Source organism: Brienomyrus brachyistius, chromosome 22 (assembly GCF_023856365.1).
Source record: "Brienomyrus brachyistius isolate T26 chromosome 22, BBRACH_0.4, whole genome shotgun sequence".
Classification (NCBI taxonomy): Eukaryota; Metazoa; Chordata; class Actinopteri; order Osteoglossiformes; family Mormyridae; genus Brienomyrus; species Brienomyrus brachyistius.
This window is the reverse complement of record NC_064554.1, coordinates 13,492,236-13,519,928: the sequence shown is the minus strand read 5'-3', so window position 1 is coordinate 13,519,928 and position 27,693 is coordinate 13,492,236. Positions and strand designations below refer to the sequence as shown.

The following is a 27,693-nucleotide window of genomic DNA, read 5'->3' as shown; positions in this document are numbered from 1 at the left end:
TTTGAGACAGCGGACAATACAGAAACCGCAGTTACCTTCTGACATGTAAAATCCCACGTCCGTGTGTAGCAGTATTTTCACCCCAGTGAAATTGTGCGTTTCAATGAATGTTTCAATGAAAAGATTCGCACTCAGCGTATAACAGCTTTCTGCAAATTTCATTGCATAATTACAGTTTGATGATTTTCAAACATACCTCTTAAATGTCATCATTTTTTCTTTGGAACTTGACGCTATTCTAGAAATACTATAGCTATTATTAAGTGTTCAGATCTGCAATAATTTTCAAGTCTGGAAATTGAAAGAGAAACTCAAATACCTCACGTGCTTTAAAATGGATTTATTGACACATTTTACATTAATTGATCTGCAATAAACAACCTCTTCAATTTCAATTTCCTAATTTTCCTGGTTATGGGAGATTTGCTTATATTGTTTGCTGATCTCCGTTTATATCAATGCATCCTTACATGGGAAAATATTTCCTGTGTCGCACTGTTTTGCCAGCCAAAAAAACATGAAGTTTTCAAGTTCACTTTCCATGAATCATATTTATAAGAACATTGATCTAAAAAGCTTCGGCTTTTCTACATAGCTTACACTTTGTTTAGACATGATCACAGAAGAGGCTTCACACTGCAGTGCAATGCAGGTCATTGTTGATGTTACCGGGATCCGTAGTGGTTTTAATGGCAAACCTTACGGTTTTTTTAATACAAGCTCATTCACTCCAAGACACTAGGTGGCGACAGTGTTCACAAACATTGTCACTATATAAATCCGATATTTACATCAACGAAGAAGAGGAAGAGGTGGAGGAAAAGTAGTAGAAACCGTTGGAAGAATCTGAGTAGGGGGCGGAGGAGGAGGAAGATGAAATGCTGTCAACGGTGACCGATAAATAACATGACATTGGGGCGTGCGAAGTAACTCTTCGGACTGATCCGGAAATGCGGTAAGGGGAAGGCGACGAGAGCAGAGCGGAGTGTGGCTTATGTGGGAGAGCAGCGGCTGCAGTTTCGGTACTTGGGAAATGAAGGAAAAGTAGCGACATTGGCGTGTCGTGGATTGTGGATACGCCCGGAGCTTCGGACTAGCCAGTATCGTGCAAAGGTCGTAATAGCAAAGACAAAGTGTTTTTTTATGTTGCATGTTACGGCACAACACTTGTAATTAGGGCTGCAGAAAACCGATGATTAATTATAAATGATTAATTGTATGTTCAGGCGATCAAGTAGTAGATTAGTTGGGCCAAAGCACAAGGTTTAATGAAAAGTGTAAATGCTTTCTTTAGAAAAAAAAACAACTAGAGGTATTTAAGTTGTAATAAAGACTTTGCACAGTGGAGTGTATCTCGTGGTGTAATGGTGCACGGAATCCACAGCTCCTGACACACCTCGGTCTTGAGTGTATGGTTTGGTGCAGTTTGGGTGCAGCAGGGAAAGTGAAATTAGGAACCGTTATAAGCCAAACATGAAGCATTGTGTCTGAAAACAGAGATAAACGTAACAATCATGAACAAAATCCCGAATCTTTACTACCTGTGGCGATTAGACTTCCCACCTTTGGCGTATTGATTAGGGGAGGCCAATGAGGGACGCCGGCAGGGGGTGGGTGTTGCTCGGCTTTGCCGATCCCCCCCCCCGCTGGGGAAATGCCAGAGATGGTTTTTAAAATACCGTCAAAACACCCTAACCGTAGTATATCTGATCAGTGTAACGGTATTAAAAATTAGAAACTTTTTAAAATAATTTTACCGCCGCAGAATCGCGGAATGACAATTTTCACTTTACAGAGGAAACCGCTGTCCCACCGTATTTGGCGTGTTAACACTATATTAACGTTGGTAAGTGGCGATGTCATTATACGCAATTTACTCCGCAGACCACAAAAGTGCAACAAATCCAGGACAAAATTTCTTCAAGTCAATTCAACTGAGCTCTAATTATAATGTATCATTTCATAAACGTTTCCTGCTTCCCCTGTTTTCGTTGCAGTTTCGACTCCTACCGCTAGGGCGGCCATTGCCCCCCCCCCCCCCCTCCCGACTCCGCCCATGGCGCCACCTAGGCATCTACTGATTTGATGTTTATATTCATAAATATTCGATTGACAATAGGGGAGAAAAGAGAATTTCGCCTCTTATTCCTACAAAAAATGTGATGGCCTCCATTTAATAGCAAAGCATGCATGAGTAATTTGAACCATCTTTGCCATGTTTGTTAAAGTATTCATCAATTTTCCATTTAATTGTTATAAAAATGTGGAAGTCCTTTGACACCACAGTATAACCCTATGTAGAGTACACTGGTTATTTCTGAAGGTATATGCACGTCAATATGCACGGCCAGTAAGAATGTGTGACTCGCAGTTTTCATTTCAGGTGATTGCTGCTCTGTCCTCTGTGAAGAACGAAGATGGATGCTGTGTCTGCAGACCTGCCTGGTTCCTCAGCTGCAGCCCCTGTCTTGGCTTCTGCCTCAAGCCCTGGGGACCCAGGCCTACCCGGGACTCACCTGGACAGTGAGGACTATATGTTTGTGGAAGCCAAGCATTCCAGTAAAGTGTTGGAGGGGCTGAACAGCCTGCGCCTCAACAAGGCCTTCTGCGATGTCACGCTGTGCTGCGGAGGTCAGGAGTTTCCCTGTCATCGTATCGTCTTGGCTTCCTTCAGCTCCTACTTTCAGGTAGACTGCGGGACACTTTCAGGTAGACTGCGGGACACTTTCAGGTAGACTGCGGGACACTCGCCCGGGCGGCTGGCGTCACTCTGAGCCGCTGTGCGTGTAGCAGCTAGTTTGGCAGGACCGGAATTTTTGTTTTTTTGGGAACGAGATGCTGAAAAAGGTTGGGGTGGATTTCCGCCATTTCAATGATACAGGGTTAAGGTGTGGATGTTTCCCAGTTCTCCCAGTTCAGTGATGTATATGGTTAAGGTGTGGATGTTCCCCAGTTCGGTGCTACAGGGTTAAATTATGGTTTCTCTTCCCAGGCCATGTTCTCCACTGACCTAATGGAGTCAAGACAGGATCGCGTGGCCATCAATGGGGTGGAGCCACAGATGATTGGCATGCTGGTGGACTACGCCTACACGGCCCAGGTGGTGATCTCCCGGGCCAATGTGCAGGCCCTGCTGGCAGCCGCCAACCTGCTGGACGTGCAGGCGGTGCGCGAGGCCTGCTGCAGCTTCATGGAGCGCCAGATGGACGAGGGGAACTGCGTGGGGATCCACTGCTTCGCCGAGGCGCACTCCTGCAGCCAGCTGGAGAAGTGTAGTATGGACTACATCCTGCAGCACTTCAGCGCCGTGTGCCGGCAGGTAAGCCGGGCTAATGCTCATTAGCACATCGCTAGGGGAGCTTGCCATGCCCGAGCCATTTGTAAATGTAGCTTCTCTGATGCAGGCCCTGAATAAGCAGCACCTGTGGGTCATGCCTGATGTGTTACAGTTTGTGTGTGTGTGTGTGTGTGTGTCCAGGAGGAATTCCTATCCCTCTGTGCAGACAAGCTAACGGAAATCATCTCAAGCGACCACTTGAATGTCCCGAAGGAGGAGACCGTGTTTGAGGCGGCCATGTTGTGGCTGAACAAGTGTGCCACCCGCAAGACGAGCTTCGAAAAGGTGAGTGGGGGTACCGACCATCGGCCGTCCATAAGCAGTGACCAGGGCCGACAAGCAGCGACGGCCTTTTGTTTCATCATGTGATGTGTTGATCATGTGACCCACGACCACCTGACACAGGTGCTGGAGCACATCAGGCTGCCTCTAATGAGCCCCTATTACCTCCATGATGCGGTGGAGTCGCTGCCAGTGGTCCGAGAGTCCCTGCGGTGTCAGAGGCTTATCTCTGAGGCCAAAGACTACCTTCTGCTACAGGACCGTCGCGGAGAACTTTACAGCACGAGAGCCCGGCCTCGTCGCTCCACAGGTACGCACCTCCAGCTCGGCGACTAACCGGCTGACCATCGGCCCGTCTTCTGAGCTGCATGCAGAGGACGACCCCATCTGCTGACCCACAGGGACGGCAGAGGTGATAGTGACTGTCGGGGGCGAGGACGACAAGGTGGTCCTCCGCAGCGTTGAAAGCTACGACCCCGTCACCAACCAGTGGAAGAGTCTGGCTTGCCTCCCCTTCGCTGTCAGCAAGCATGGCCTGGTGGCCTCAGGTGAGGACACTCGTGGCCCGCCCATCTCTCCGGCGAGACCGACGCGCCCTGCTGACCGTCCTGCTCCGTCTCCAGGCTCCACACTCTACCTGGCAGGGGGCGAGTTCCCCGACGGCTCGGCCAGCAGGGAGATGTGGCGCTACGACCCGTGTTTCGACTCCTGGCTGGAAATGGCGCCCATGAACGTGGCGCGCTCTGAGCTGGGTGAGGGGGCTGCAGCTTCAGCTCCTGCCGGCCCGGGAGTGGATTCGGATGTCGCCTCAATCACCCGAGCTCAGCGCTCGTCTATCCTTTGGCCTTGGCAGGATTTAGACTTCTCTTTCTGTGTAGATACTCGTGATTCCAGGCAACATGGTCTCCATGGTGACACTCCCCCATCCCTCTCACTCGCAGGCCTGGTCATGCTGGACGGCTTTGTGTTTGCCATTGGCGGCTGGGAGGGCCAGTCAAGGCTCGATTCGGTGGAATGTTATGACCCCCAGACAAATAGCTGGCAGTTCATGGAGTCTGTCAAGATGGCCGTGACCAGCCCGGCTGTGGTGGCCCTCGACGGGCTGCTCTATGTCACAGGTCGGCCTTTTTGAAACGTCGCGACTTGACAGCAATAGTACAATGCAATTTATTTGATCAGTCAAACTAATTTTAATGGACTAACAGGGGGTGCCATCCTGGAGGATGGTGACGGCACAGACCTGACGCAGGTGTACAACCCTAAAATGTGCCTCTGGACCGAGGTAGCGCCTATGCAGATCGCCCGCTCCGGTTCGGCCGCCTGCACGCTGAAGGGCAAGATCTACGTCATCGGTAAAGTCGGCAGGATCCACGGAGCGTTCATCTCCATTTCTGATGTGCTTTTTTTGCACAATGCAGATATTAGAGATATGAAAGGCCTTATGGGAAAAGTATGAGGTAGAGCATTAATGTCAAATGGTAGGACTGATTTGAGCATTAGCATGCTAATGTGCTAATTGCAATAGCAGTTTGTTTAGTATGGCGAGAACATTAGCAGGATGTGCTAATTGTGATGACTGCAGTGTTAGCACTCTGCGCTGAATGTGATAATGGAGCATTAGCACTGCGCTCCAGTGGGGCTGGCAAAAACGTTAGCGCTGCATGCTAAGCGTGATGACACCATTTGGCCAAGTCTACAGTCTCGTCTTTCGGTTCTGCTGGCAGGAGGGTGGCACGCGTCCACCGAAAACACAGACAAGGTAGAGTACTATGATCCTCAGAGTAACCGGTGGACCATGTGTGCCCCGATGAAGGAGAGGCGCTACCGTCCAGGCGTGGCAGCCGTGGATGGCAAGATCTACGTGCTGGGTGGCGAAGAGGGTTGGGACAGGTAAGGGATGAGCAGGACGATTGATGTGTTCCATTTACCTCGGATGTTGGAAGTCGGACCTGGGAACGACGTCACACGCTAGTTAAATGCGTTCCGGTGCAGCAGGTCGTAAAGCCATTTAGCAATACCGGGTTTCAAAAAGCAAGATTATTTGCTTAGCTGGATAACTTGCCAGATTTAAGGTACCCCAGTTTAAAAGGCTACCAGACCACCTTAAATCCGACAAGTTCTCCAGCTAGGAATCCTGCTTTCTGAAATAGGCCCCGATTCTACCCATTTCAGCAATTGTCAGCCATTGTTTCCAATATCAGTTTACACATTACGCAGTATTTTAAACATAAAAACACCGCAGCAACGCGTCGTCAGATAGCAGTTGGACGGTATTGTGTGTTCGTCTGAGCCACAAAAAAATGTGCTAATAAAAAGTATTAAAAACTACAGGTTTAACTCCAGTTGATAAAGGGCGCAGATATCTTGAATTGAGGTGACCGTTGTGCAACAGTGAAACAGTGCATGATGGGTAACAGCCCCCCCCCCCCCCAGGTACCACGACACCATTGAGCGATACTGTGAGGAGACAGACACCTGGGAGATCGTGGGCGAGATGCCGACCAGCCGCAGCTGGCTGAGCTGCGCCTCGCTGCCTTTGAGGAAGGACGTGGGCGCTTCCCGCCCAGACACGGCCCCCGACGCCACATTCTGTCTGGAATAAGCGGCACTCGGGCTGCAGCCAGAGCTGACCTCAGATCAGCGGTCCTTTCCGTGGATCCTGCCCACGTGGACAGAGGGATACACAGCTACTTCCTTGGTCAGTTTCCCAGCTCAGTCGTCCCGACACCCCCGGACAGTCCACGTTTTTGTGTCTGTCCCAGCGTGCCTGTGTCAGGCATTCGGTGTTCCTGATTGGCTGGGAGGGAGCAAAAATGCGGACTGGGTTGGGAAACTCTGTCCAAGAGTGAGATCCTGAATCCAGGCAGGGCTTCTGTGTGGAACTCAGACTTGCACAGATGTCTGCCATGGACTCTGAGGGAAGCACCTCAGTCTGAGGAACCTTTTGTTGTAGTGCAAGTAATTTATTTTTAATGATTGTCATTAAGAGCAGCTCATAGATGGGGGGGGGGGGGGGCAGTAAAACAGGAAGAACTGTAGTTTTAAATTTAGTTTTGATTTGCTAGATGTCAACACACATCCAGGTGACGTTTCTCTCCACATTACCGCACCCTTAGCTCACACACAGGCATCTGACGTGAATCCCGTCCGGAGTTTATTTTCAACACGCTGGCAGATTGAGATCCAAGCCGTGCGGAACCTCTGTATTTAAGCTTTGAATGTTTATGCGGTGTAAATGGCTCTCTTCAAAGAGGATGCCTTGGTAGTGTTTGTGCGGTATTAATAGTGACAATCTTGTTTAAGTGCTTTACAATAAAGTTTTACTAAGTCTGTATTAGGTACAAGGAATTGGTGGTTAGCCTGTTTTTACATGTTGAAATGTATATTGAAGGAAATAAAGGTGCTGTCTCCCCATACCTGGGAACTTGTGATTTTTTTCACTATGGATCAGTGGAATACATTGTCCCCCCTACAGTTTGTACAATTTTCAGCCTACTGTGAAATGTTCTTTGAATGAATTAAAAACAGGTTAAGATGACTATTTAGTCTGAGCAAATTCTGCAGAGGTTCAATTTATTACAAAGGGCATGGGTTTCACCCATACCAAATCGATACTGTTTCTGTCATATATGCATAATCGTACAAAGTAAATAAAAGGACAGGACAAAGTTTTGAGCCATAGAAAAACTCACCAAAACAAGAATGGCCCTTACTAAGGAAAAATAAAAATCTACAATTAATGACTAGTTTCATACCACTATTTAAGGTATGACCCCTAATCTAAAATCCCTTCAAATGAAGCTGCAGCACAGTATCAACTAAGACAGTTCCATAAACATGTCAAGCACCAGCAAGCCACCGGAGCCATCAGACAAGTAGCCTCTCGATCGCCATCTGCACGGACTGGATCTGTGGTTTGAGCTGGGATCCCTCCTTGACGGTGACCGACGTGGCGATGACGGGCCTGGACACACCACATGCACGGCCCAGTGCTTGCTTGGATCGGACGAACACGTACGGCACATTCTTATCCTCGCACAGTAATGGGAGGTGGAGTATGATCTCCAGAGGCTCAGCGTCCGCGGCCATCACAATGAACTCCGCGATGCCGCGGTTCAGGGTTTTAGTGGCTGTGACAGGGAAAGACTGCTGTACATTTAGGCAGAAACAGCTGAGATATACCAAGTACAAGTATTATGGACAAGCTCTTCCACAACGCTATATCTGCAGAGGAAAGTAATAGCGTAAAGGGGGAGGGAAAAGTGTAAAACTCTAAACGTACCATTAAACAGAAGCAACTGTAAAAAAAAAAAAAAAAAGAGCTCCTCCTATACCAAAGAACTGTATTCCTAATACGTATGTGTTCCAAATACGTACAACAAGCTTACTGTGAATTCCGGGACAACAAAGGCAGAAAAATCTCTTACCCTCATTCGCCCCCTTCCTAAGCTGTTTATAATTGGACGCTTGCTGTACAAGATCCAGAATTGTTTTCGTCAAGGTAGCATCGGCAAGAGGGTAGGCCTTGGGGTTCACCTCCGGATCCGCCTGCGGAGAGCCAAAATGATGTAAGCACGCGCTCGTTTTGATGGTTTTTTTATTAGTTCTCTAAATACGTTTGTCAAACTACTGCCCACGTCTCCAGCTCATTGAAGACAGACTTATTTTCCAACATTTATGTCAAAATGTCGTAGGACACCGTTAAGTGATACCCTAGTTGCACCTTAGTTTATGTTCCATATCTCATGGCTATACTACAGACAGACAGAATTGTTATAAACCGCTGAGTGTTTAAATTCAACAGCGTGGAAGGCAAAATCTGGATTTTCTTTAACACAATCATTTTTAATCTACCAGCATATATTACATTTTAGCAAACCTCCATTTGAATGAAACAGCGTGCAATCTGCCAGGTATACATACCAATGAGCTAAACTAAACGTGTGCGCCACAATCAGTTACGTACCATGTCTGCGGCTGTGTGGCGTATTAACGGCGTCCCCTCGGCTTGTGCTTCACGGAGGACTCAGGTTTAGATTGCAGATACCCGAACAGCGCTTTCACCGTCCCTAACTACAACGCGCCCGGCATGCCAGTAGAATCACCGCGACCACACGTCATCTTTGGGCGCCCGATAGGAGGAATGTGATTGGTTGTCAACATTTATTTCAAATTACAGTACTTAAATGTCTTACAGGACCTAGTTTACCTACTCCACACAGCTGAGTAGTGTATTTACCTTAAGATTGCGTGTTTGATGCCGTTATGTGCAACAATGTTTATTTTACTGATATTAAAACTGTTTCTCTATCTATGTATGCTTGCATCTAGTGGCCAAAATAGATAGCAGACATTTCTCACGATAATTGCAGTATTCATTTACATCCGCCAGGTAGCAAAAGTTTACCAGAAGTAAAAACTTTCTCACGGTTTTAAAAACACAGTTGGCTTAAAAGCAAGGGGTTTTGATTTGTGTGTGAAATTGAAGTTACTTGAGCAGTTTTCCTGATATCGAATATCTTTTTAATTCTAGCATTTAAATATGCTATTCGTGAATATAAAGTTCCACAATATATTTCAGACTTTGAAGTGGTCCAGATTGTTTCTAAACAATTGGATTGTTTAGATGAAAAACCTTAATTTGCCGCATTTACAAGGTAATACTTAATTATTTTGAGCAAAGCTTTAATATGATTAGTAACGAAAAATATATAAAATTAACATTTATGCGCAGGTATATGGCAGATTATAGTAATTTGGTATTTTTTTATGTATTTGACTCAATACCTTATATATTTAAATAAGACCCACATTTCAAATGTTATAACCATCGTATATTTCTTTTAACTTAGTTTTTTAATAGCGAGTCACAAACAATGAATTGCAATTACAAACATGAATCAGTCTTCTGCCTTTTTTCATAATTAAATTTTGTAGATGAATTTTACATCCAGACAACACTTGGTGTTCTACGTCAATCCATAAGCATTTAACAAGGAGCAAGGTAGAGGAGCGGTTAAAAAGAGAATCCCCCCACGAAGATCAATAAAGTATCGATTATTATAAGAAGAAAACAGTAATAAAATAAATGCGAAATGGTTTCAGTACAAATACTACAAAAAGCACAAGTTTAATTATTTTCATGTTTATATATTTTTAATTACTTGTTTGTAAGATGAATTGAGTGTAAACATTTAAACCGTATTTCTTTGACTTTTAATTCCCATGGAAGACGTGGAGAAACCAGTCCGCCCGTGACGTAACCGGATGTCCTCTCGGTTAAGGGGCGCAGTGCATGCTGGGGCGGAGAGCAGGTCGGCCATTATTAGCTTACCTTGCTGCTGAAGGAGATATAAGTCATGAAGGGGGTTCGGGGTCTCAGCCATTTTTCTGTAAGTGCTCACTTTCTTTAAGGATGTTTTCGTAGTTTTAGAACTATTACTTATACTGTCTTTCTATTAGTGTGGTAGTTTGTCTTAAATACCGGAGCTATTTGCAGAATTTCGGGCCTTCTTAAAGCCATCATATAACGTCCCTGGTAACTACCGGCTGCGGACCGCAGAATGTTGTTAGTGCAGGTGTAAAATGGGTCCGTATTAAAGAATATTTTTTGGTGGTTGCGGAGTGCATCCTTTAATAGACGTATAGAGAATTTCTAAATTGTTTAAAACAGGTTTCGGAGGGTCCGAGTACGTTGAAGGTCATTGTAGAATTGCATACGTTTGATACTAATCTTTTTAATATGCTTTATAATAATTACATTTCACCCCATTCTTTGCCTGGATTACCGAGTTTCGTCTGGCGTAATGGGTGGATACAAAACACTCTGTTTAATTAGCAAGCTGTCAATTCCGTGGAGTAAAAGATTATCCCTTGATAGCCGCATAACTGCTATCATCCATGATAGGTATTTTGTTGTGTTTCCAGCCGCGGCATTGAACAGAATCAGGAATATGTTTTTGTCAGCAACCCATACGTGATGCTCTGGTTTTATATTTACTGTGAGGACGGAAATCCGCTTTATGGCTTTTGGGAGCTTCCCTGAGCGTTAGCGCGTTAACGCCTTGTGTCCGTGCTGTGATTCCCAGAAACGGCTGTTTGCAGCCCAGGCTTCTGCTAAGCGTGACGCCTCCGAGCGACTAACCCTACATCCCCAAGAGGTCCAGGTCAGTGTTTCATTCCCGTTTTACTCCACGAGTGCGTGGATACGCTGCACACATCTGTATGTCTGTCCCAGTGCTGATAATTGAGGATGTAGTACTTGTACTACTTACTGACTTCGTTTACACATTGGACAGGCATCTACGGTTCTAATTTATGGTATTGTAGACCATTCAGAGGCTGCATTTTTAGCTGCCTGTTACTTTCTGCACATTATTGTGTTGTATACAGTTAATTGAGTCATTCGGTACTTTACTAACATTCTATAGTTTTGCAGAAATTTAGTAATGGTTAGTCAAAGCAGTGAATACAGCATAGTGTGACTTTTATTTTGAAATGGAGACCCTTGTGAACATGATCAACGTGTTTGCTGGCCTGTAGGTGTCCAAGCTGCCCAATGGCCTTGTGATCGCCTCCCTAGAGAATTACTCTCCTGCCTCCAAGATCGGCGTGTTTGTGAAGGCGGGCAGCCGCTACGAGGGCGATGGTCACCTGGGTGTCACCCACCTGCTCCGCCTGGCTGCCAGTCTGGTAAGGGTTGGGGGCCGACTCATGGAATGTTCTGGTGAAGCTCTTCTGTTCTCTGCTGTGCGTTGAAGAAAGGGCCAGACAGAGGGTTTACCTCGTCCATACTGTTTTAGTGAAGCAATGCTCACTTCTGCTGTACACAAGTCTTCCAGTTTACTATTGTAAGAAACTGAACAGGCCGGCCTCATTGATGTCATGATTTTTTTGGCTTATGGATGAAACTGACGTGCACAAGTTAACACCTTTTACATACCCTGTACCATAAGGATCTGGGCAGCGTGGAGGCAGGTGCATGGATGTATGGGTAACACAATTAGCACAGTCTGCTCCTTTGTCATTCCGCAACGTAATGAAGGGGATTGACTCTTACTGATCTCTTCCAGACCACCAAAGGGGCGTCGGCATTCCGTATCTGCCGGGGCATCGAGGCTGTCGGGGGCAGCTTGAGGTGAGTGAACGTTCCACTGAAGTAGGACTACAAAAATCACAGCCCTCAAGGGCCGAGCCCTGCTGATTTCCCAGCATTACTTTACCTGTGAGCCGGGTGTGAAGCCTTCGGTGGCCAATCAGAATCGGTAATTATTAGAGTAACTCCCTGGGAGATGTGAGAAAACGGCCTGGGTTTGGAATCGAGGTCCAGATTTGAAGTCTTCCCTGTTCCACTGTTTCCTGTGCCACTGTTGCCATTTGTGTGGGCTTCCTAACGGCTCTTTGCACTTGGTCTTCACCGCAGCGTCACATCATCCCGGGAGAACATGGTCTACACTGTGGACTGCCTGCGAGATCACGTGTGAGTGCTGCCTCTCATCGCCTGCACCGTTTATGCCTTCAGTTAGGGGCAGAGGTGGACATTTCAGGTCCAGAAAGTAAAAGTCTGGACCAAGATTTTGTTTCAACCAACCAGTTGAGTACTCTGTGATTGTGATTCTTTATACTCCACTGGTTGGTTGAAACAAAATCCTGGTTTGGATTTTTACTTTCTGGACCTGAAATTTCCACCTTTGGTTAGGGATTTGAGCGACTTTTTACCAAGTTTGTCTTGGCCCCCTTATCTGCTGCACAGCATCAGCATCGATCTAGGTCAGTGGCAGTAAGGTGTCATAATTGCAATGAGTAACATTCATATGTGAGTTTTCTTATATCCCAGCACTTTCAATTCACTTTTCCCATCTTGATGTGGTATTTGTATTTTTCTAGACTAGCTAATATAAAGATAATTTGGGCAGCTTGAATTGCATTACCATGTGACCTTGACCCGCCTAAAGATTTAGAAGATGTATGGATTATGTTACCATAGATTTTTCCATAACTGGAATTACTTGTATAAGTGATGTGAAAAATAGGTAATTTCACTATTTATGTTCATATAGAATATCAACTAATGCAGATACTTTGTACGGGATATTTTGTTTCTGACATCTAAGATGTCTGCAATGATTGACTCTGCCGGCCTTCTTGGAATGTAGCGAGCCAAAGTGTCAAGTGGCTGTTTTCCCATCAGCACTCTGCTGTGACACTGCGATTGTCCTCGTTTCAGCGACACCGTCATGGAGTACCTGATCAATGTGACCACGGCCCCGGAATTCCGTCCCTGGGAGGTGTCCGAACTCGCCGAGCGGGTGAAAGTTGACAAGGCCTTGGCTGGCCAGAGTCCCCAGATTGGTGAACTAAGCCCTTCTGTTTTGTTTTAGTTTCGTTTCGCATGATGGGCTGGTTATCGACTTCTCACTTCTGATTTCTCTCTTGAAGGCGTCATTGAGAAGCTTCACGCGGTCGCCTATAAGAACGGTCTGTCCAATTCCCTGTACTGCCCCGACTACCAGATGGGCCGCATCAGCTCCGAGCAGGTACCTCCTGAGTCGGCATCATGGTCCTGCCGGCTCAAGGGCCACGGGCAGGGAAGTAAACCGCCTCTTTCTCCTCTCCCCAGCTGCACTCCTTCATCCAGAGCAATTTCACCAGTGCCAGAATGGCCCTGGTCGGCTTAGGTAAGTGTGTCTGCCTGTGTGTGCATTACCCCTGTGCATCTTGGGGGCTGGCAGATTTTCAGGGAGGTTCAGACTAGTTAGTCTAGTACCTGGTTTGTCTGAGCGATATGGACCGAAAATCATATCTCGATATTTTTAGCTGAACCGATATACAATATATATCTCAATATTGTTTTCCCATAAAGTAACAAAAAGTCAGAGCCGGATGTCCTCAATGTCACACGGGCACTTTTATTTATAGACAGCTGTGCATGTACATGAAAAAAATGGCTCAAAAATGTTGATTTTGTCCTACCTTACTGCGTTTCGACAGATATATCAATCGGTGCTACCTTACCGAAAATGTCATTTTTATGGACTGAAACTGAAAACAGATAATCCGAAAAATAAATACGTAACTTGTCTAAAAAACACGAACTAATGTAATGCAAGACGGCATTACGAGTCTGAAATACCTTAATCTTATAAGTGTTTAAAACATGTCAGGTAATTCGGCATACAGCATAGTAAATCAGCGTGATGCTGGCAGTATGTGTGATCAATGTATTTAATAAAATATTTAAAATGTATGAACTCCAACGCAAGGTAGGATAGATCCATGGGTGGTTCTTCAAGCATGAGAACTGGGGCTTGATGTCATTGTGCGCAGGGGCAGCACCCAAAGGTAGGACGTTTCCATAGGTTAGGATGAAATGTTAGAACACTGGCATATGTTATTTTGCCAACCAGGGGGTATTTCACTAAGCAGGATTTCTTGCTTAGCCGGATAACTTGTTGGATTTATGGAAATCTCGGCTAAATGGACTATATAATCGTCCACTTAAATGTAGCTCAAACTACCTTAAATCAGACAAGTCATGCGGCTAAACAAGAAATCCTGCTTCGTGAAACACCCCCCAGCTCCTCTCCGCTAGCTTGCCTCGTGTCCGTGCCTGTCTCCATGTTGTCTCTGCATGCGGGACTTGCGAGTGAGCGGGAGGGGTGGGTTGTGTTCGGAGAGGGAGGTGGGCGGTGTGCAGTTTTGTAAGAAACAGACCGGGTGAGGAGAAATGGGCGAAATGGTGGCGCTATGAATGTAATTTTAAAGCAACAAACTATCAATATAAACGATATAGTCTCATCATGTATCTTATATGAAACTATATCAATATATCGCCCAGCCCTGGTACTGGGCAATTTCAGGGGTGTGTGCCTGATGTCCTGACGTGTCTCTCTCGCTCAGGGGTGGAGCACACCATGCTCAAGCAGGTGGGGGAGCAGTTCCTCAACGTGCGAAGTGGAGCTGGGACTTCGAGCGCCAAGGCCCAGTACAAGGGAGGTGAGGCCTGGTATTTGGGCAGGGTGCGGGGTACCCTGTGTCCGATCCCTACTGCAGAATGTGTTTCCACACGTGTGCAGGTGAGCACCGGGAGCAGAACGGCGACGGCCTCGTTCACGCCGCCGTGGTGAGCGAGGGGGCGACCATCGGCACGGCGGAGGCCGACGCATTCAGCGTGTTACAGCGGGTGCTAGGGGTGGGGCCTCACGTCAAAAGGGGCTCCAATGCCACCAGCAAGCTGAGCCAGGGCATCTCCAAGGCAACCACGCAGCCCTTCGACGTGAGTGGCGTGGAGACTGACCCAGTACATTGCGTTTAATGTGTGTGAGAGCCTGCTATCCTTTGCAGGAACCACAGGGGGCGCCCTTTCCGCAGTACTGTTTGAAATGTTGACAATATAGAACTTATTAGGTGATTGCGACTCCTTTTACATCTCGTTTCATTGCAGGCTTCAGCTTTCAATGCCAGCTACACAGACTCTGGGCTGTTCGGGATTTACACCATCTCCCAGTATGGCGCAGCTGGTGATGTGAGTACAGGCACCAGTTAAAATGCAAGCCAGCTGGAACCCTTCCCCCCCAATAGGCTAGTCGTACTTATGGCCGTGTTCCTCACAGGTGATCCAGGCCGCCCTCGCCCAGGTTAAGGCCGTGGCCGGGGGCGGGCTGACTGCCGCTGACCTCGCCAGGGCTAAGTAAGTCGCATGGTCCGTCACATGACGGCCTTCCCCAAAGTCGCACCCAATGTAAACACTTATGGGATCATACAATAGTGGTGATGGTTAGACCTGATTGGCTGTGCGGTTTTTGTTTTTCTCGTGTGATGCACAGGAACCAGGTAAAGGCAGACTACCTGATGTCTCTGGAATCATCAGATGGTCTCCTGGAGGAGATGGGGCTGCAGGGCCTCGTGGGTGGGGCCTACAACCCTCCTGAGGCAGTACTGCAGAAGATCGATTCCATCACCTCGGACGCAGTGGCCAACGTGAGTTCACACCCTCTTTACCTCCAGCCCGAATACCAGTGATGATCTGGACTTATTCCTGAATCTGTCACATGTGTAACCGTGGAAACCTCCTAAAATGCATTTATTGAAATTATTAACCTGAGAACTTACTTGGTAGGACTAGTGTTTAAGTCCATAGTTTGTGTAACTGGCGCCCTCTAGTGGCAGCCTGGCTTCGCATTGTGTTTGGTGTGTTTGCCTGGATCCTTTCCACTCATCACTAGGCTGTCAACTGGGTGCTTCTTGGGCCGTGACTTGTGCTGCACGAACAGTGTTGTCCTCCAGGGGGCGCCATTACTCAAATCCCATTGGTGTCGACGTGCTAATTTGTGCGCTTGTCCCAGATAACAATTAGGCATTTGAAATTGAGAACATTTGCCGTGAGTGGAGTGGATTTAGCCCGTACGTATTTAGGCAGCAAATTTTCTTTTTCCAGGCTGCAAAGAAGTTTGTGACTGGCAAGAAATCGATGGCCTGCAGTGGACAGTTGGTGAACACGCCGTTTTTGGATGAACTGTGACGATGAACTCCTGCTTCATGACTTCCCGAAATAACTCGACTCCACAGAAATTAACGTTTTCATCCTCAGTCCAGAGTGTTTGTTCTGTGACGTGTCAGAGCGCTGTATATCTGGTGTATATTCATTAAAATATCATGACTATATTTTGTCATCAACTTTCCTTTATTTAAATGGCAGCAGTCAAGTCAGCTACCTAATAGACGCCTGTAGTGGATTCTGTTCATAAGTGTAAGGAGTTACATTGGTGTCGTACATCTTCCTAAGTGATTCTGGGTTCTGTTGCTGTGTATTTAACTAGTTGAAAGTAATTGACCAGGTTGTGATCTTAAAATGTTGTGAAAGCGAATAAGGTGTTTGTGAAGTCTGATTTAAAATCAGCGTTGTGTCACTGCAGTAGTCTAACAGAAGCTGCCTGCTGATTATCAGCGCTGTCCGCGTTTGTTAGGACTCGGTAAGTGAGAACGCGGTGAGCGCGCGGTGCTTCTGCTGCGATCGCCAGTATAATGTGACGTGTCACATTGCCCCATCATCATCGAAAGGATGTTGACGATGAAACGGCCAAAGAGCCAGACACGAAGCCTGAACAAGTATTTCGATAAAGCGTTCTGTCATTTTGGAAATCTGTTTAGTTTTGTTTAGACATTTTAAGACGGATTTTTTTTAATGTTCTCAAAGGATACTTGGTAAAACAACTAAATATTAATTTAGACTTTCCATTATCTACTATAATTAGTTAAATTCTGTGGACTATCAGGGATAGACATAGTGATCGCCTAGTTAAACTTACTAATCATTTTATATATTTTTTTTGTTTCAGTTTAGGTTTAATTGATATTGCTGTCTAGAATTATGCTCCAGTGTCGGTTCGCTTTGTTTTACTGCTAAATGCTAAATGTGTTTATCCGCTAAACCCAAAGAGTTTCCTGTACTATAAAAGAAAGACGAACGGGGTGGGTGAAACCCTGCGGGCTGTGTTTGCATGATCTCCCTGCGTCACACTCCAAAACACATTAGGCTAACTGGCATCACTGAATTACCCGTAGTGTATACAACACAAAAGACTGGCTTCTCAGGGAGAATGTGCCCCCCAGCTGTCTGTGGTCGACTCCAAGCCCCCGATAAGCATTTCGAAGATGGATGGATGTAAGGAGTCCTGTACTCCTCTAACCTCAAGTACGTTTTTAAAATATGTCGGATTCTTTCTTGAAAGTACTGCGGTATAATCCCTGCTCCGGCTTGGAACTACATAAAAAGTTATATTCAAAATGTTCCGGAACATTACCCAATTTTTACGACACCAAATGGAGGAAAAATATATATTTTAAGTTTAGTTTTACAAGAAATTTTGTTTAATTTTAGCTTTTAAGGAAAATCTTCTATTTTTATGTTAATCTAAAATAAAGTTATTCTGTACTGTTTTTTATTTTAGTTTTCAATAATGATGACAGTTATGGATACCATGGAAACGTGCTTTTGTGCACGAGAAATGAAGACAATTACTGATAAGTAATGTGCGTCGCCAGGCTTGTGTCATTGTATCATTTTACCTGTAGTGGGGGGCCGAAGGGTGGGGGACGTCACAGCCACTTCCCACGACATCTGCTCGAGCGTTGCGAGCCCGAAATTCTCGCGAGACCCGACGCGCAACCCCCCCCCCCCCCTTCAATTCCTGCGCAGACGGCTGCGTTTCTGTTGTCATTCATTGGTATTGGGCTTTTGCGAAGGGGAGCAGCAGATAACCCAAATAGTTTCGCGTTTTTAGGAGAAGGCGAGCCTACAATCCCTGCTTTAGCTAAGATGGCGTTGTTTTCCGCAGGTAGACTGAGCACGATCCCCTGCTGAATTAATGTGCGGTAGCTTTGTGAATGACTCCAGATGTGATTCCAGGGGATAAAAAAGGAGCGTGAATAAGCAGGAAGGATGATTTCGCGTTGATGCATTTCACGGAGACACTACATGCATGTGATCTCGTTTCTGCTCATTTAACCAGGTGACGATCGTGCATTCGAATAGGCGCTGGACGCTGACAGCAGGCCGCCGTCCGGCACGTTTAATCGCGGATAAATGCCACTATTCCCAGCGCCGAGCAGAACCTTATGGAAGCTCAGCGGGCCGGACTTCACTCGGCCATCCGCTTGGTAACTCCGATTTCGGGCGCAGCGGCTGCTGCTTTTGCCCCCCGAAACGGAAACATGGGGCGACAGAGTTACAAGCCAGGGATGTGATTTCCGGAGGGAACCGTGACTTTTTTTTTACCTTTTCTGCATGTAAATGGAGCTTTGGATTCTGTATAGTCACACCGAAGGACGTAACTATATGTGGCGATAAAATGGAAGGGTGACCCCCCTTCCCAGGCAAGTTCTCCCAGTGGAGGGGGCGACACTGATGGACTGATAAACATAAACAGTACATTCACCCAGATACCCATCTGCTACCCGATTACTGAAGCCGGGGGGGTAAAGGTACCCGTCCCCAGACCTGCAGACCCGGTGGCGATCGGCGAGTATACGTGCGGCTCGGAGGCTCCCGCCGGCGCTTTGGGATGGATAAACTGACCATTATATCAGGATGCCTTTTTCTGGCGGCTGATATTTTTGCGATTGCCAGTATTGCGAACCCAGATTGGATCAACACGGGGGAGTCGGCGGGTAAGTCGGTGCAATTTCCAAGCTCTTCCCCGTGGTGTCTAATCAGTACAGATGGCAAGTCGCTCGCATTGTGTCGGGCAGACTAGGCTGTTTGGTCTTATAACGTCTGCCTTAGAGCTGGTGTGTCCCGGCATCGATTGCTTAGATCTGTCCTTCGCTTGGCTGTGTCCAGAACAAAGATATTATCCAAAGCGGCACTCTGCAGCTGTACTTTCACCATCATCGCCGTCTTTTGTCTGCATTGTCTGCCGTCTGACGTTCGCACAGCTTGGAAAAACGAAACATAGTTCAGCTTGATTGTATCGGCGTCAAACTAAACAGATAGATTATTAAGATAACCGCAAAAACAAACGCATTCCTGCCTATTAACGGGAAACAACACGAAAAAGAGGTTGTTATAATCTAGTAGCTGGATATTTTGTAAAACAAAAAATGTTTCACATAAAAGTGCTACATGCATTTACTTTATAGCTCGTTTAACTAGTTGCACGTCTCCTAAAGCATTGCATTTTACTGGCTGCTCCATTTTACCAATGTAAACATTACAGTTGCGTGTGAGTCTAATTGTTTTTTTTTTTTGTTTTAATCACGACTCTGTTTAGGATCTTTGGGATTCATGAAGTCCTGTGTAAATCCAGTTTAATGTATGTAAAGGTGCTATTCGCTTCACAATATCAATACAAGCGTATGTGTATTTTACTGTAGTATAAACGTAACTTGTCTGTAGAATATGTTGCAGTTTGGGAATCTGTGAAATTATGCCTGGTTTGTCGAATGGGATGCTTGTTATGGTGTTATATTAGAAATAGCCGATGTTTTTTCTTTTTCTATAATTCGAGGCCTGTTCGCCTTTTCTCATAGATCGTAGTTATCCTCCGCATCTTACACTATGCAGTCATAACTCCGGTTACAGAAGCTTTTCGTGCCCCCGATGTCCAGCTGCTCAGGTACTTTTGTTCAGTGCACGCTTGGAAAATCGATTTATCCGAAATGTGTGCTTTCCATTGATTAGAAATGCCACTGGAACAACATATAGTTCTTCCTGTCTGATTATTTACAATAGCCATCATGAAAAGCCGCACGTGTTTTAAGAGAAGGGACGCCCTGGTCTCAGCTTTCTGACGAGTTTTTCCTTCGTTATGGTTTCAATTCCTAACACGGTATCATCAAAGCACTCGCAGTTTGCAAAACAAAATGCATTACTGATTTCGGCGCATTGGTTTCAGTGAAATTTCCTGCGGGTAAGGAAATTCACACTCGGAGGGTGCTGAAAACCATTAACTTCCTCCCAGTAAGCAAAACAATGAAAGACAGCTGTGGATTTTTAGCCCCGGTGCTGCCATTAGCACCTTAGTTTGCGGCACTTTGTAACAATAGTTGGAAGACTTCCTGCCAAAGACTTTGCTTTGAACTGTTGCAGCCACCATAGTTTTCTTCCCACATTTCTTCCTCAAATGTCTTTTGCGGAGATGAAAGCAAACTCGGGACAGCTACCCGCACACGAGAAAAGCACGCGATTTGAAAGGGATTATGGTGGAACTTGATGCGGTTGTCGCAGGGAAGTGAAAAATGTCCAGCAAATGTTTTGTTTATACAGACACACGTTGTCAGATTGAAACATTTATGGGTTATACAGTGCAGGGTTATACAGAGGGCTTGCATGTTGTTTAAATGTGCATTACATAAAGGCATAATGCATAATCATCTTTCTCCCAACCAAAAGGAAATGAAATCAAAGTGATTGAATCAAAGACACCGAATGCAACGTGATTCCCAAACAATGACACTTGCATGTCTGTTTGACAGGCATGTTGTCATAGATGTGCATACTTAGTGATTAAAATAAAACTCTGCATTGTTAGTAAAACTTCACATTATTTAGAGGGAGAAAAGGGTTATTAAGAGACCATATTCCTGTTTGGAGATAGTAGAGTGTCAGATGTACTGGCTGTAGTTTTATTTCCCCACCAGCGAGAAATGTAGGATTTGTGCCATGTGGGCAGAGTTTAATAATCATCATAAGGTTCACCTGCTTAGGGTTTGTATTCCTCAGCCTGTTTGTAAGTCGCTTGGCCTCGGGGGAAGAGTTCGCATCACGCTGGGCGAGTCGCATAAATAATGTAATCATTTTGATCTGGTTTCAGATAGGCTGGGATTTGAATGGGATTTTTTTTCCCTCCTTAGTTGTAATTTAAGAGGGACAACGCGACTTTCTGGCATTATGTTTTCTTCCTGAGTAAGGGGGGGGGGGGGGGGGCGGTGTGACAGCCGGGACACCAGCAGACTCTTAGCTAGCACTTGGATCAGTGCCCCCAGAGACGGCACGGTTAGGGTTATAACCTTTCATTATTTCGTCGGCAGTGGTGCAACCCGTGTCATTGGTATCTCTCTCTCATTGGCTGAATGAAATAGGGACTCTGTTTCCTTAGTATAATCTTATTAGCCTAATTTGTTTACTTATTATAGAACAGGCTGCTATGCTTAAAATACTTCAGTCACAAACGTTAACAGAAGACCAGCAGCTCCGGGCATTAAAGGTGAATACTTTGCGTTATGTTTGTACTCCCAGTCATTACGGTTGGTGCTGAACCGGGGTCAGGGGGTCCCCCAAGTGATGCTTTGTTGACATTACGTCCCAAAGTCAGGTGAAAGCATTGCTTAAGGTCATCCTGCCTGTCATCTCAAATACATCAATAATGGAAGCAACAGCCCTCGAAAGATCACATTAAGTGACTAGAAAATGGTACAATAATTGCATTGAGTTGGAGTGAAATGAAATCCTCTGTGGCTGTGATTTGTCTGGTATAGATCTTTCAGCTCTTAATGGAAACGGTTATCTGAAAAATTTTATCTGCTAATGACCAGGTCTCACGATGAAAGCATTTCTCGCTTGTTCTATCTAGTTGTAATTTTTGGTAGAAAAGGTGTTTTCTAAGGGGCTGACCTGTGATTGGTTCTCTGGTGGGTGATGCTGCTGGACATTTAAATGATGAGCCCTGATTGGTTGCCCAGAGTGATTAGTCAGGCGGTCCAATCAGTGAGCGACTGGTGGAGTTGCAGGAGGCGGGGCAGAGGCCCAGCATGTGACGGGATTGGCTGTCTCTCTCCAGGTGCCCTGACGGTGGGACTGGTTCGTCAGTGCCAGACCATCCATGGCCGTGGACCGCACCTGCATTCCCCCCCGGCTGCCCCCCGAGTGGGTCACCACGCTCTTCTTCATCGTCATGGGCATCGTTTCGCTAACTGTCACCTGTGGCCTGTTGGTTGCGTCGCATTGGCACCGGGAGGCCACCAAGTACGCCCGCTGGATCGCTTTCACAGGAAGTAAGTGTCCCGCATACATGGACCTCTGTAGCCTGGATGGGTGTGTCTCTGGGATCCGTGGGAGTCTGAGGGCAGAACGAAAAATGATTGGTTGAGAGAGAACCAATCAGATTATAGAGAAGGTGGGATTAAACAACTATAGGAGGCAGGACTAACCAATCAGATGTCTTGGTCCCGCCTCCTCTAGTTGTCTACCTTCTCTGCACACTGGTTTTCCCCCCTGAGTGTCTCTGGGTCTCCCAGTCCTGTGTCTGGCTTATTCCAAATGGCATATAGGGATGTGTGAAGCATCCAGTGTCACTGATAGCACTGCAACACTGGAGTCCATATAGACACCCAAAAAGGAGACGCAACGAAATGCATTCGCTTTGACGGAAGTGTTTTGTTAGATGGGTCTTAGATATTTTGATGGCGAATTTTGTGACTCATTGTGTATGTCTGCATTAGTGCAAGTAATTGTCCATTTTTTTTAGTCTTTTATAAGATTGTCGCCTTAGCAACAAGATCCTCTGTTTCATAGGCCCTTCCCTGATAGCATTCCTCCTCGAAACGTGAGCAACACGCTCTTCCCTTCTTCCGCAGTGGTGCTCTTCTGCATGGCGGCCCTGATCTTCCCCATCGGATTCTACATCAGCGAGGTGGGGGGGCAGCCCTACAAGCTGCCGAACAACACGGTGGTGGGCTCCTCGTACGTCCTCTTTGTGCTCTCCATCTTCTTCACCATCGTGGGACTGCTCTTCGCTGGAAAGTGTGCCTGCCTGGCTGACTGTGTCTCTCTGCCGTTTGGCACCGGAGAGAGATCGAATCCGACTGGAGCACGGGTGTCGATTGGGGGGGCGGGGGTGGGGTGGGGGGTTTGCTGGGCACCCAGAAATAACAAATTAGCGAGCCAAATGCGGATGAAGGACATCTGGCTATAAGCATTCCTCCCTGTGCTTTTTTTTAAAGCCTGCACTCGCTTGTCATGCGTCCCTGGGGAAGGAGCATAGCCCTGAAAGGGTGTCGCCTCTGCGAAGGCCGACTCCACCACACTCCCTAATGTCCCTGTTGGGTTTTTTTGTTTTTTGTCCGTTCACAGAGGTGTTTATGAAGCCTGGAGTCTCAAGATCAGGTCCAACAGGAATCGCCCCGAGTGTAGGGGGAGGTTTGGTCGGAGTCCTGGTCCCTGGAGAAGGGGGGTGGGGCGCTGGAGAATGCCAGACACAAGTGACAGTGCAAAAGTAGGAGGTGTGGCTTTCATAACCTCTGCTTCCCGATTCCCACCTCTTCTGAGTCCTCCTATGGTGCAGCTGTTCTGGGATCAGTGAAAGCACACAGGGCTGCTACTCTGGGCTGGACTGTGATGGCACTCAAACGTTCTAGGCTTACGGGACCTGAAAAGGAGATCCGTAAGTGGATGTGAATGGAACCGAAGGCTTTGTGTGAAGGACTGCGGATCCAGTTTAACTGAGCAGGCTTATTGAAAATAAGCTCTCTGTACCGACTGGCCTGCTTCTAGGTCTCCAAACCAAATGGACTCGCCCTACCCCCCCCCCCCCCCAGCTGTTGTAGGTGTAATGGAGAAGTCTTTTAATCTCCTATTATTATTTTTTTTTGATCAACATGAATACCTCTTTTATTTTTTAAAATCTCAATATATCATTGATTTCGAAATCCAGAGCCCTTTATTTTTTTGTTATGGATTTGCTGTTGTGCCATGACTTGTTTAATATTGTAAAGAGGACGGCAAGTTTCTGTACAGTTGTGTTTTTGAGAGACCGTTGGGCATTGACTTCCTGAAGCCGACTGCAGAATCAGCCCCGCAAACGCATTTTAAAAGTTTACCTCATGTGATTCAAACTCTTTTCTTTTTTTTTTGTCTCTTTCATGCTTGTTAATTCTTTGACGTATCCTCACACCACAGGGACTTTGGGGGAAGTTCAATGAGAGATTAAAAGGACGCAATTAAACTAAATGAATTTTCTCCTGCCCGCAGCATTGGCATCACTTCTGCTTCAGCAAATGCCAGCTTCCCGTAGCTTACATGATACAGGGACATGCATACCTAACTAATAAATGCGTCCTTTCTTCGAAATTATTTTTTCTTCTTACATTGTACGTATGAAGGGTTTAACTTAATGTTATTCTATTCAAAATTATTTATTTGCGTTTTAAACTGCAGACGATTTTGGAATCTTTGTTCCCCATTCCTACACGTTTGACTGGATATGATGCCTAGTGAAAGTTCGAGATCAGTTATGTAAATTGCGAATGTTTCGGGCCAGCCTGTATGAATGTAAAATTTAATGTAAACTTGATACATGTCACAAACATCCTCATTCATAGACTTCAGCTGAGCTAAAACCAACTGATAGATTTTGGTTTCTTTGCAGGGAGAGCAATTTGTGTCATAGATGTAGAAAATCCTGCTTGGGCCTTGACTTCACTATAGCCTCCATTCAGGGTAGAACTTACAATAATGTTTTTGCTTCTAATGAGCCAGTTCTACAAATGACAGTGTGTCCATGAACATGGCAAAAATTTTTTCTGCATCCCTCAACGATATTCAAACCAATGTTTGTTTTTTTTTTTGTCGCTGAATTGTAAACACGACATTCTTATACAGTACAGACAGTAGCACAAGTAGTTTTGTTTCTGTGCAAAATGTGTATACATACAATAGTATGAACGGCGTCTTAAGTAGCAGAACTGGTTATTTTGTGGCGCTTAGGTAGTTATATAATTTATGTAAGTTATTTATTGTTTTAAATCTAGTACCTAAAACCAACATCAACTATGCAAAAATACAGCAATGCAAACGTTATCATTAATGCAACTGTGAAGTCTTCATACAGCAATTAGTGCATTTGGTAAATCGCTCCCGTCGAAAAGGCTTTAGGTCAGAACTGGCCCTTAAATTTTCACCTGAAACATAATTTTCTCTCATTTCTCTCTCTAACTTTTTTTTTCTTCTTTGGTTTACATTTTTTTTTGTTCGGTGAAGTCACGTTTCAGTCAGTGAAGCCCCGAGTATTTGGTGCGAGAAGGATTTCGGTGTTTTGACTTCGGTGGTGCTGCACTACGACTGTGAGCGCGCACATGCTGCACGGCCCCCTGTATGCTGCACTGTTTTCAGAATGTTGTGGTTCGCTTTGCACAAAGTGAAAGATAACAGTCTTGTTTGGTTTCTATTTACTGTGTTACTGTTAATTATTGTTTGCCGTAGAACTGATTATGTTAACAAATAAACTATTTATTAATTTAAGAATCTTATCTTATGTTGGGTAAGAAAAGTGTTGGAGACTGCCGTGTCTATATTGTATGAAGACTCGCCTGCCTTGTCTGTAATAGTGATGGTCCAGAATTATACTACGGTATTACCGCTCTCATTGAACGATTGTCTATTGACTAATCAGGGATTCAGACCACCCGACGAAAAGTGAAAGGCTCGTCTCTACCCTGAGTCTGACGAATCCATGAAGGGAAACGGCCACAGTCAGATTTATTTTGCTTCATTTTTCCTAAGCGCCATCCCTCATTACTGTTCCATTTTGAAACTTGCGCGGCAATAAAATGGTTTTAACGGGAATAATTAAGTGGCGTAAGAATTTGTTGTTGCTGTCAAAGACTAGCTTACCGTATTATACTGTATTTGCTTTGCACTGTTCATTATTTTCAGCACAAAAAATCATGAAGCTAATTATCGGTAGTCACCAGTGAACGTTCTCATAGCATAGTTTGGACGATTCATATGTTTTGTGCTTTAACATTATTGAAGTGGCATTAATACTGGGGGACAATTGCATGTGATTTTTAACAGGGCTAAACTGTACGGATTTCATATCACAAGAATTGAGCATTTTATTTAAGCTGCTGCTGTAGGACTTCGAAAGAATAAAAATGCTGCCATTAGTAAGAGTAAACGTGTATTCCATTTATTCTCCAAAGTTACAATACCTTATTGTATTCACTGGTCTACATTTGGTTTTAGGACTAGTCTGCCCCCGTGACAGACACTTTTTAATGCAATAACTCAAAAAGTATTTGATGGATCAGTTTTACACTGCAGACAGTTCTATGTGTGACAAACTGGAACTGATCAAATATTAAGACATTGCCCCAAAAAACACGTATTATTCCATACTTATCCAGTAAACAACTGAAGTCAAGATGAGCGGTGCATTGCTGTCTGTTAGTGAGGCAGGAAATGTTTTGCTTCACTGAAGTTCCTTGTATCGGGATAAAGGTGGTGGATGGAAATGGTCGGTATGATGATAAAGTGGCATTCAAATATATTCAGTTATTCTAGATAAATGTTATTCTTTTGCATTTTTTTGTGAGGTTCTGCTGGACCTGTTGCCTTACTGAAATCTGCACCGATCATTTTTTATTTCCATAAACAATTTACTCACTCAGAGCACCACAAAGTAACGTGATGTGTTTCGTTGCTTAAAGTATGTTGCCGTCTGAAAATTGGTTGTACATACTGAAAGAAATCATAGTGCAGTGAATGCTTATAGCACTCTGCAATATTTCTGCATGCGCAATTTGGCTTGGTTCCGTTAGAAGTAGAAGAAAAGGATTGTCAGTTTGGATAAAACTACTAAACAGAAGAAGAAAAGAATAAATATGAATCCTGAGAAAGAGGCTACAAAAGTTAAGCGTCATCATTATCATCACGAATACATTTAAACACAAATCTTTCACTTACAGTACACCGATGCCTTGCCCACAAAGCCACATAGAATATTTGTAAACAAGTGGGTTTATTCTCTGTGATCGCTGGACTCGTTCGGAATGGTTAACCACGTGTCGCTTATCTTTGGCTCGAGAACACATTAAGAACGCTCATAACTGGAGATACGAGGAGAGCCTCTGCTTCATCAGGTGGCACAACAGAAATACATCATATATCATAACTATCCAGCCAACTGCTAATCCGAAGGTGATGAGAAAAGTCTATTTGCTTAGTGAAGCAGAAAACGAATCAGAGAAATAAGTATCAGAGAATTATAACCCAGATATTTAATAGGGAGTATTATTTGTAGAAACATGTCAGACTAATTTTATAACCAAACCATAGCAACATAGTGATTTAGTAAAACATGCATATTTATAGCACGAAATCAGCCTAAGCTTGAACCCTGACTGAAAAGTGGAGCTCTGGCGCCCTCTGCAGGCGGCAATCAAAACTTTAATCTCATCGAAAAATGGCATCGGTGTGCTGGCTGTCCGCTTCGCCTAAAACATTTAACAAAAAATGTAAATAATAGGATATAATTAGAATATTTAAGAAATACTACTACCCACAACCGAAATGCACTAGTCTAATTTTTAAACGCCATAATTTAAAGTAACTACGACTTTGAGATTCGGATATACATTTTCAATACTTTTTCTCGGCACGAAGCACTTATCTGCTTTGTGACAGGACGATTCATATTTATATTTCTCTTAACCTCTGAAGGAAGATATTTGGTAATAAACGATTACACGAAGGTCTTGTTTTTCTTGTAACACTTTATTGACATTCGGGTCTTGCTCAGAACAATGTACAAGCAACAGCAAAAGATTGAGAATAATGTCACTTATTTATCTACTTA

The 27,693-nt window shown here is 45.1% G+C and overlaps 4 protein-coding genes across 8 annotated transcripts; 3 read left to right on the top strand and 1 right to left on the bottom strand.

Moving 5' to 3' along the window:
* Window positions 1-795: 795 nt before the first annotated feature.
* On the top strand, window positions 796-7,033 carry si:ch211-256e16.3 (kelch-like protein 20). 5 transcript variants are annotated; one of them, XM_048991367.1, is made up of 11 exons: window positions 796-955; window positions 2,384-2,687; window positions 2,993-3,319; window positions 3,479-3,622; window positions 3,743-3,929; window positions 4,021-4,167; window positions 4,243-4,371; window positions 4,561-4,737; window positions 4,825-4,971; window positions 5,344-5,509; window positions 6,053-7,033. In XM_048991367.1, exons 2-11 carry the CDS (start codon window positions 2,418-2,420, stop codon window positions 6,219-6,221), a joined length of 1,863 nt encoding a protein of 620 aa, XP_048847324.1. In that variant the 5' UTR covers window positions 796-955; window positions 2,384-2,417; the 3' UTR covers window positions 6,222-7,033. The 5 variants fall into 5 exon arrangements, with proteins under 5 accessions (XP_048847324.1, XP_048847321.1, XP_048847322.1 ...); XM_048991364.1 differs by having other exon boundaries at window positions 4,243-4,737; XM_048991365.1 differs by having other exon boundaries at window positions 2,372-2,687; window positions 4,243-4,737.
* Window positions 7,034-7,175: 142 nt separating this feature from the next.
* Window positions 7,176-8,743, bottom strand: snu13a (SNU13 homolog, small nuclear ribonucleoprotein a (U4/U6.U5)). The gene is made up of 3 exons (XM_048991405.1): window positions 8,586-8,743; window positions 8,047-8,167; window positions 7,176-7,749 (listed from the first exon to the last, which is right to left on the bottom strand). The coding sequence occupies exons 1-3, from the start codon at window positions 8,586-8,588 to the stop codon at window positions 7,487-7,489; spliced, it is 387 nt and encodes a 128-aa protein (XP_048847362.1). The 5' UTR covers window positions 8,589-8,743; the 3' UTR covers window positions 7,176-7,486.
* Window positions 8,744-9,859: 1,116 nt separating this feature from the next.
* On the top strand, window positions 9,860-16,282 carry LOC125717960 (cytochrome b-c1 complex subunit 2, mitochondrial). The gene is made up of 14 exons (XM_048991375.1): window positions 9,860-10,011; window positions 10,708-10,785; window positions 11,162-11,311; window positions 11,692-11,756; window positions 12,042-12,098; window positions 12,846-12,970; window positions 13,058-13,155; window positions 13,239-13,296; window positions 14,519-14,614; window positions 14,695-14,894; window positions 15,063-15,143; window positions 15,232-15,308; window positions 15,445-15,598; window positions 16,056-16,282. Exons 1-14 carry the CDS (start codon window positions 9,979-9,981, stop codon window positions 16,137-16,139), a joined length of 1,356 nt encoding a protein of 451 aa, XP_048847332.1. The 5' UTR covers window positions 9,860-9,978; the 3' UTR covers window positions 16,140-16,282.
* A 1,505-nt stretch (window positions 16,283-17,787) lies between these two features.
* mosmoa (modulator of smoothened a) lies at window positions 17,788-23,031 on the top strand. Its single transcript, XM_048992299.1, is given in 4 exon segments — window positions 17,788-18,787; window positions 21,898-21,947; window positions 21,949-22,111; window positions 22,694-23,031. Coding segments are annotated over 4 exon segments (657 nt in total). The 5' UTR covers window positions 17,788-18,681.
* The last annotated feature ends 4,662 nt before the right edge of the window (window positions 23,032-27,693 follow it).

Bases quoted from the DNA above. Each gene is read 5' to 3' on its own strand.
- si:ch211-256e16.3 (XM_048991364.1), top strand. From the start codon at position 2,418: ATGGATGCTGTGTCTGCAGACCTGCCTGGTTCCTCAGCTGCAGCCCCT. The intron at 3,623-3,742 runs GTGAGTGGGGGT...CACCTGACACAG, and splicing joins GCAAGACGAGCTTCGAAAAG to GTGCTGGAGCACATCAGGCT. The intron at 3,930-4,020 runs GTACGCACCTCC...GCTGACCCACAG, and splicing joins CCGGCCTCGTCGCTCCACAG to GGACGGCAGAGGTGATAGTG.
- snu13a (XM_048991405.1), bottom strand. The intron at 7,750-8,046 runs GTAAGAGATTTT...TCCCTGTCACAG, and splicing joins TAGGAAGGGGGCGAATGAGG to CCACTAAAACCCTGAACCGC.
- LOC125717960 (XM_048991375.1), top strand. From the start codon at position 9,979: ATGAAGGGGGTTCGGGGTCTCAGCCATTTTTCT. The intron at 12,971-13,057 runs GTGAACTAAGCC...TCTCTCTTGAAG, and splicing joins TGGCCAGAGTCCCCAGATTG to GCGTCATTGAGAAGCTTCAC. The intron at 13,156-13,238 runs GTACCTCCTGAG...TCCTCTCCCCAG, and splicing joins GCCGCATCAGCTCCGAGCAG to CTGCACTCCTTCATCCAGAG.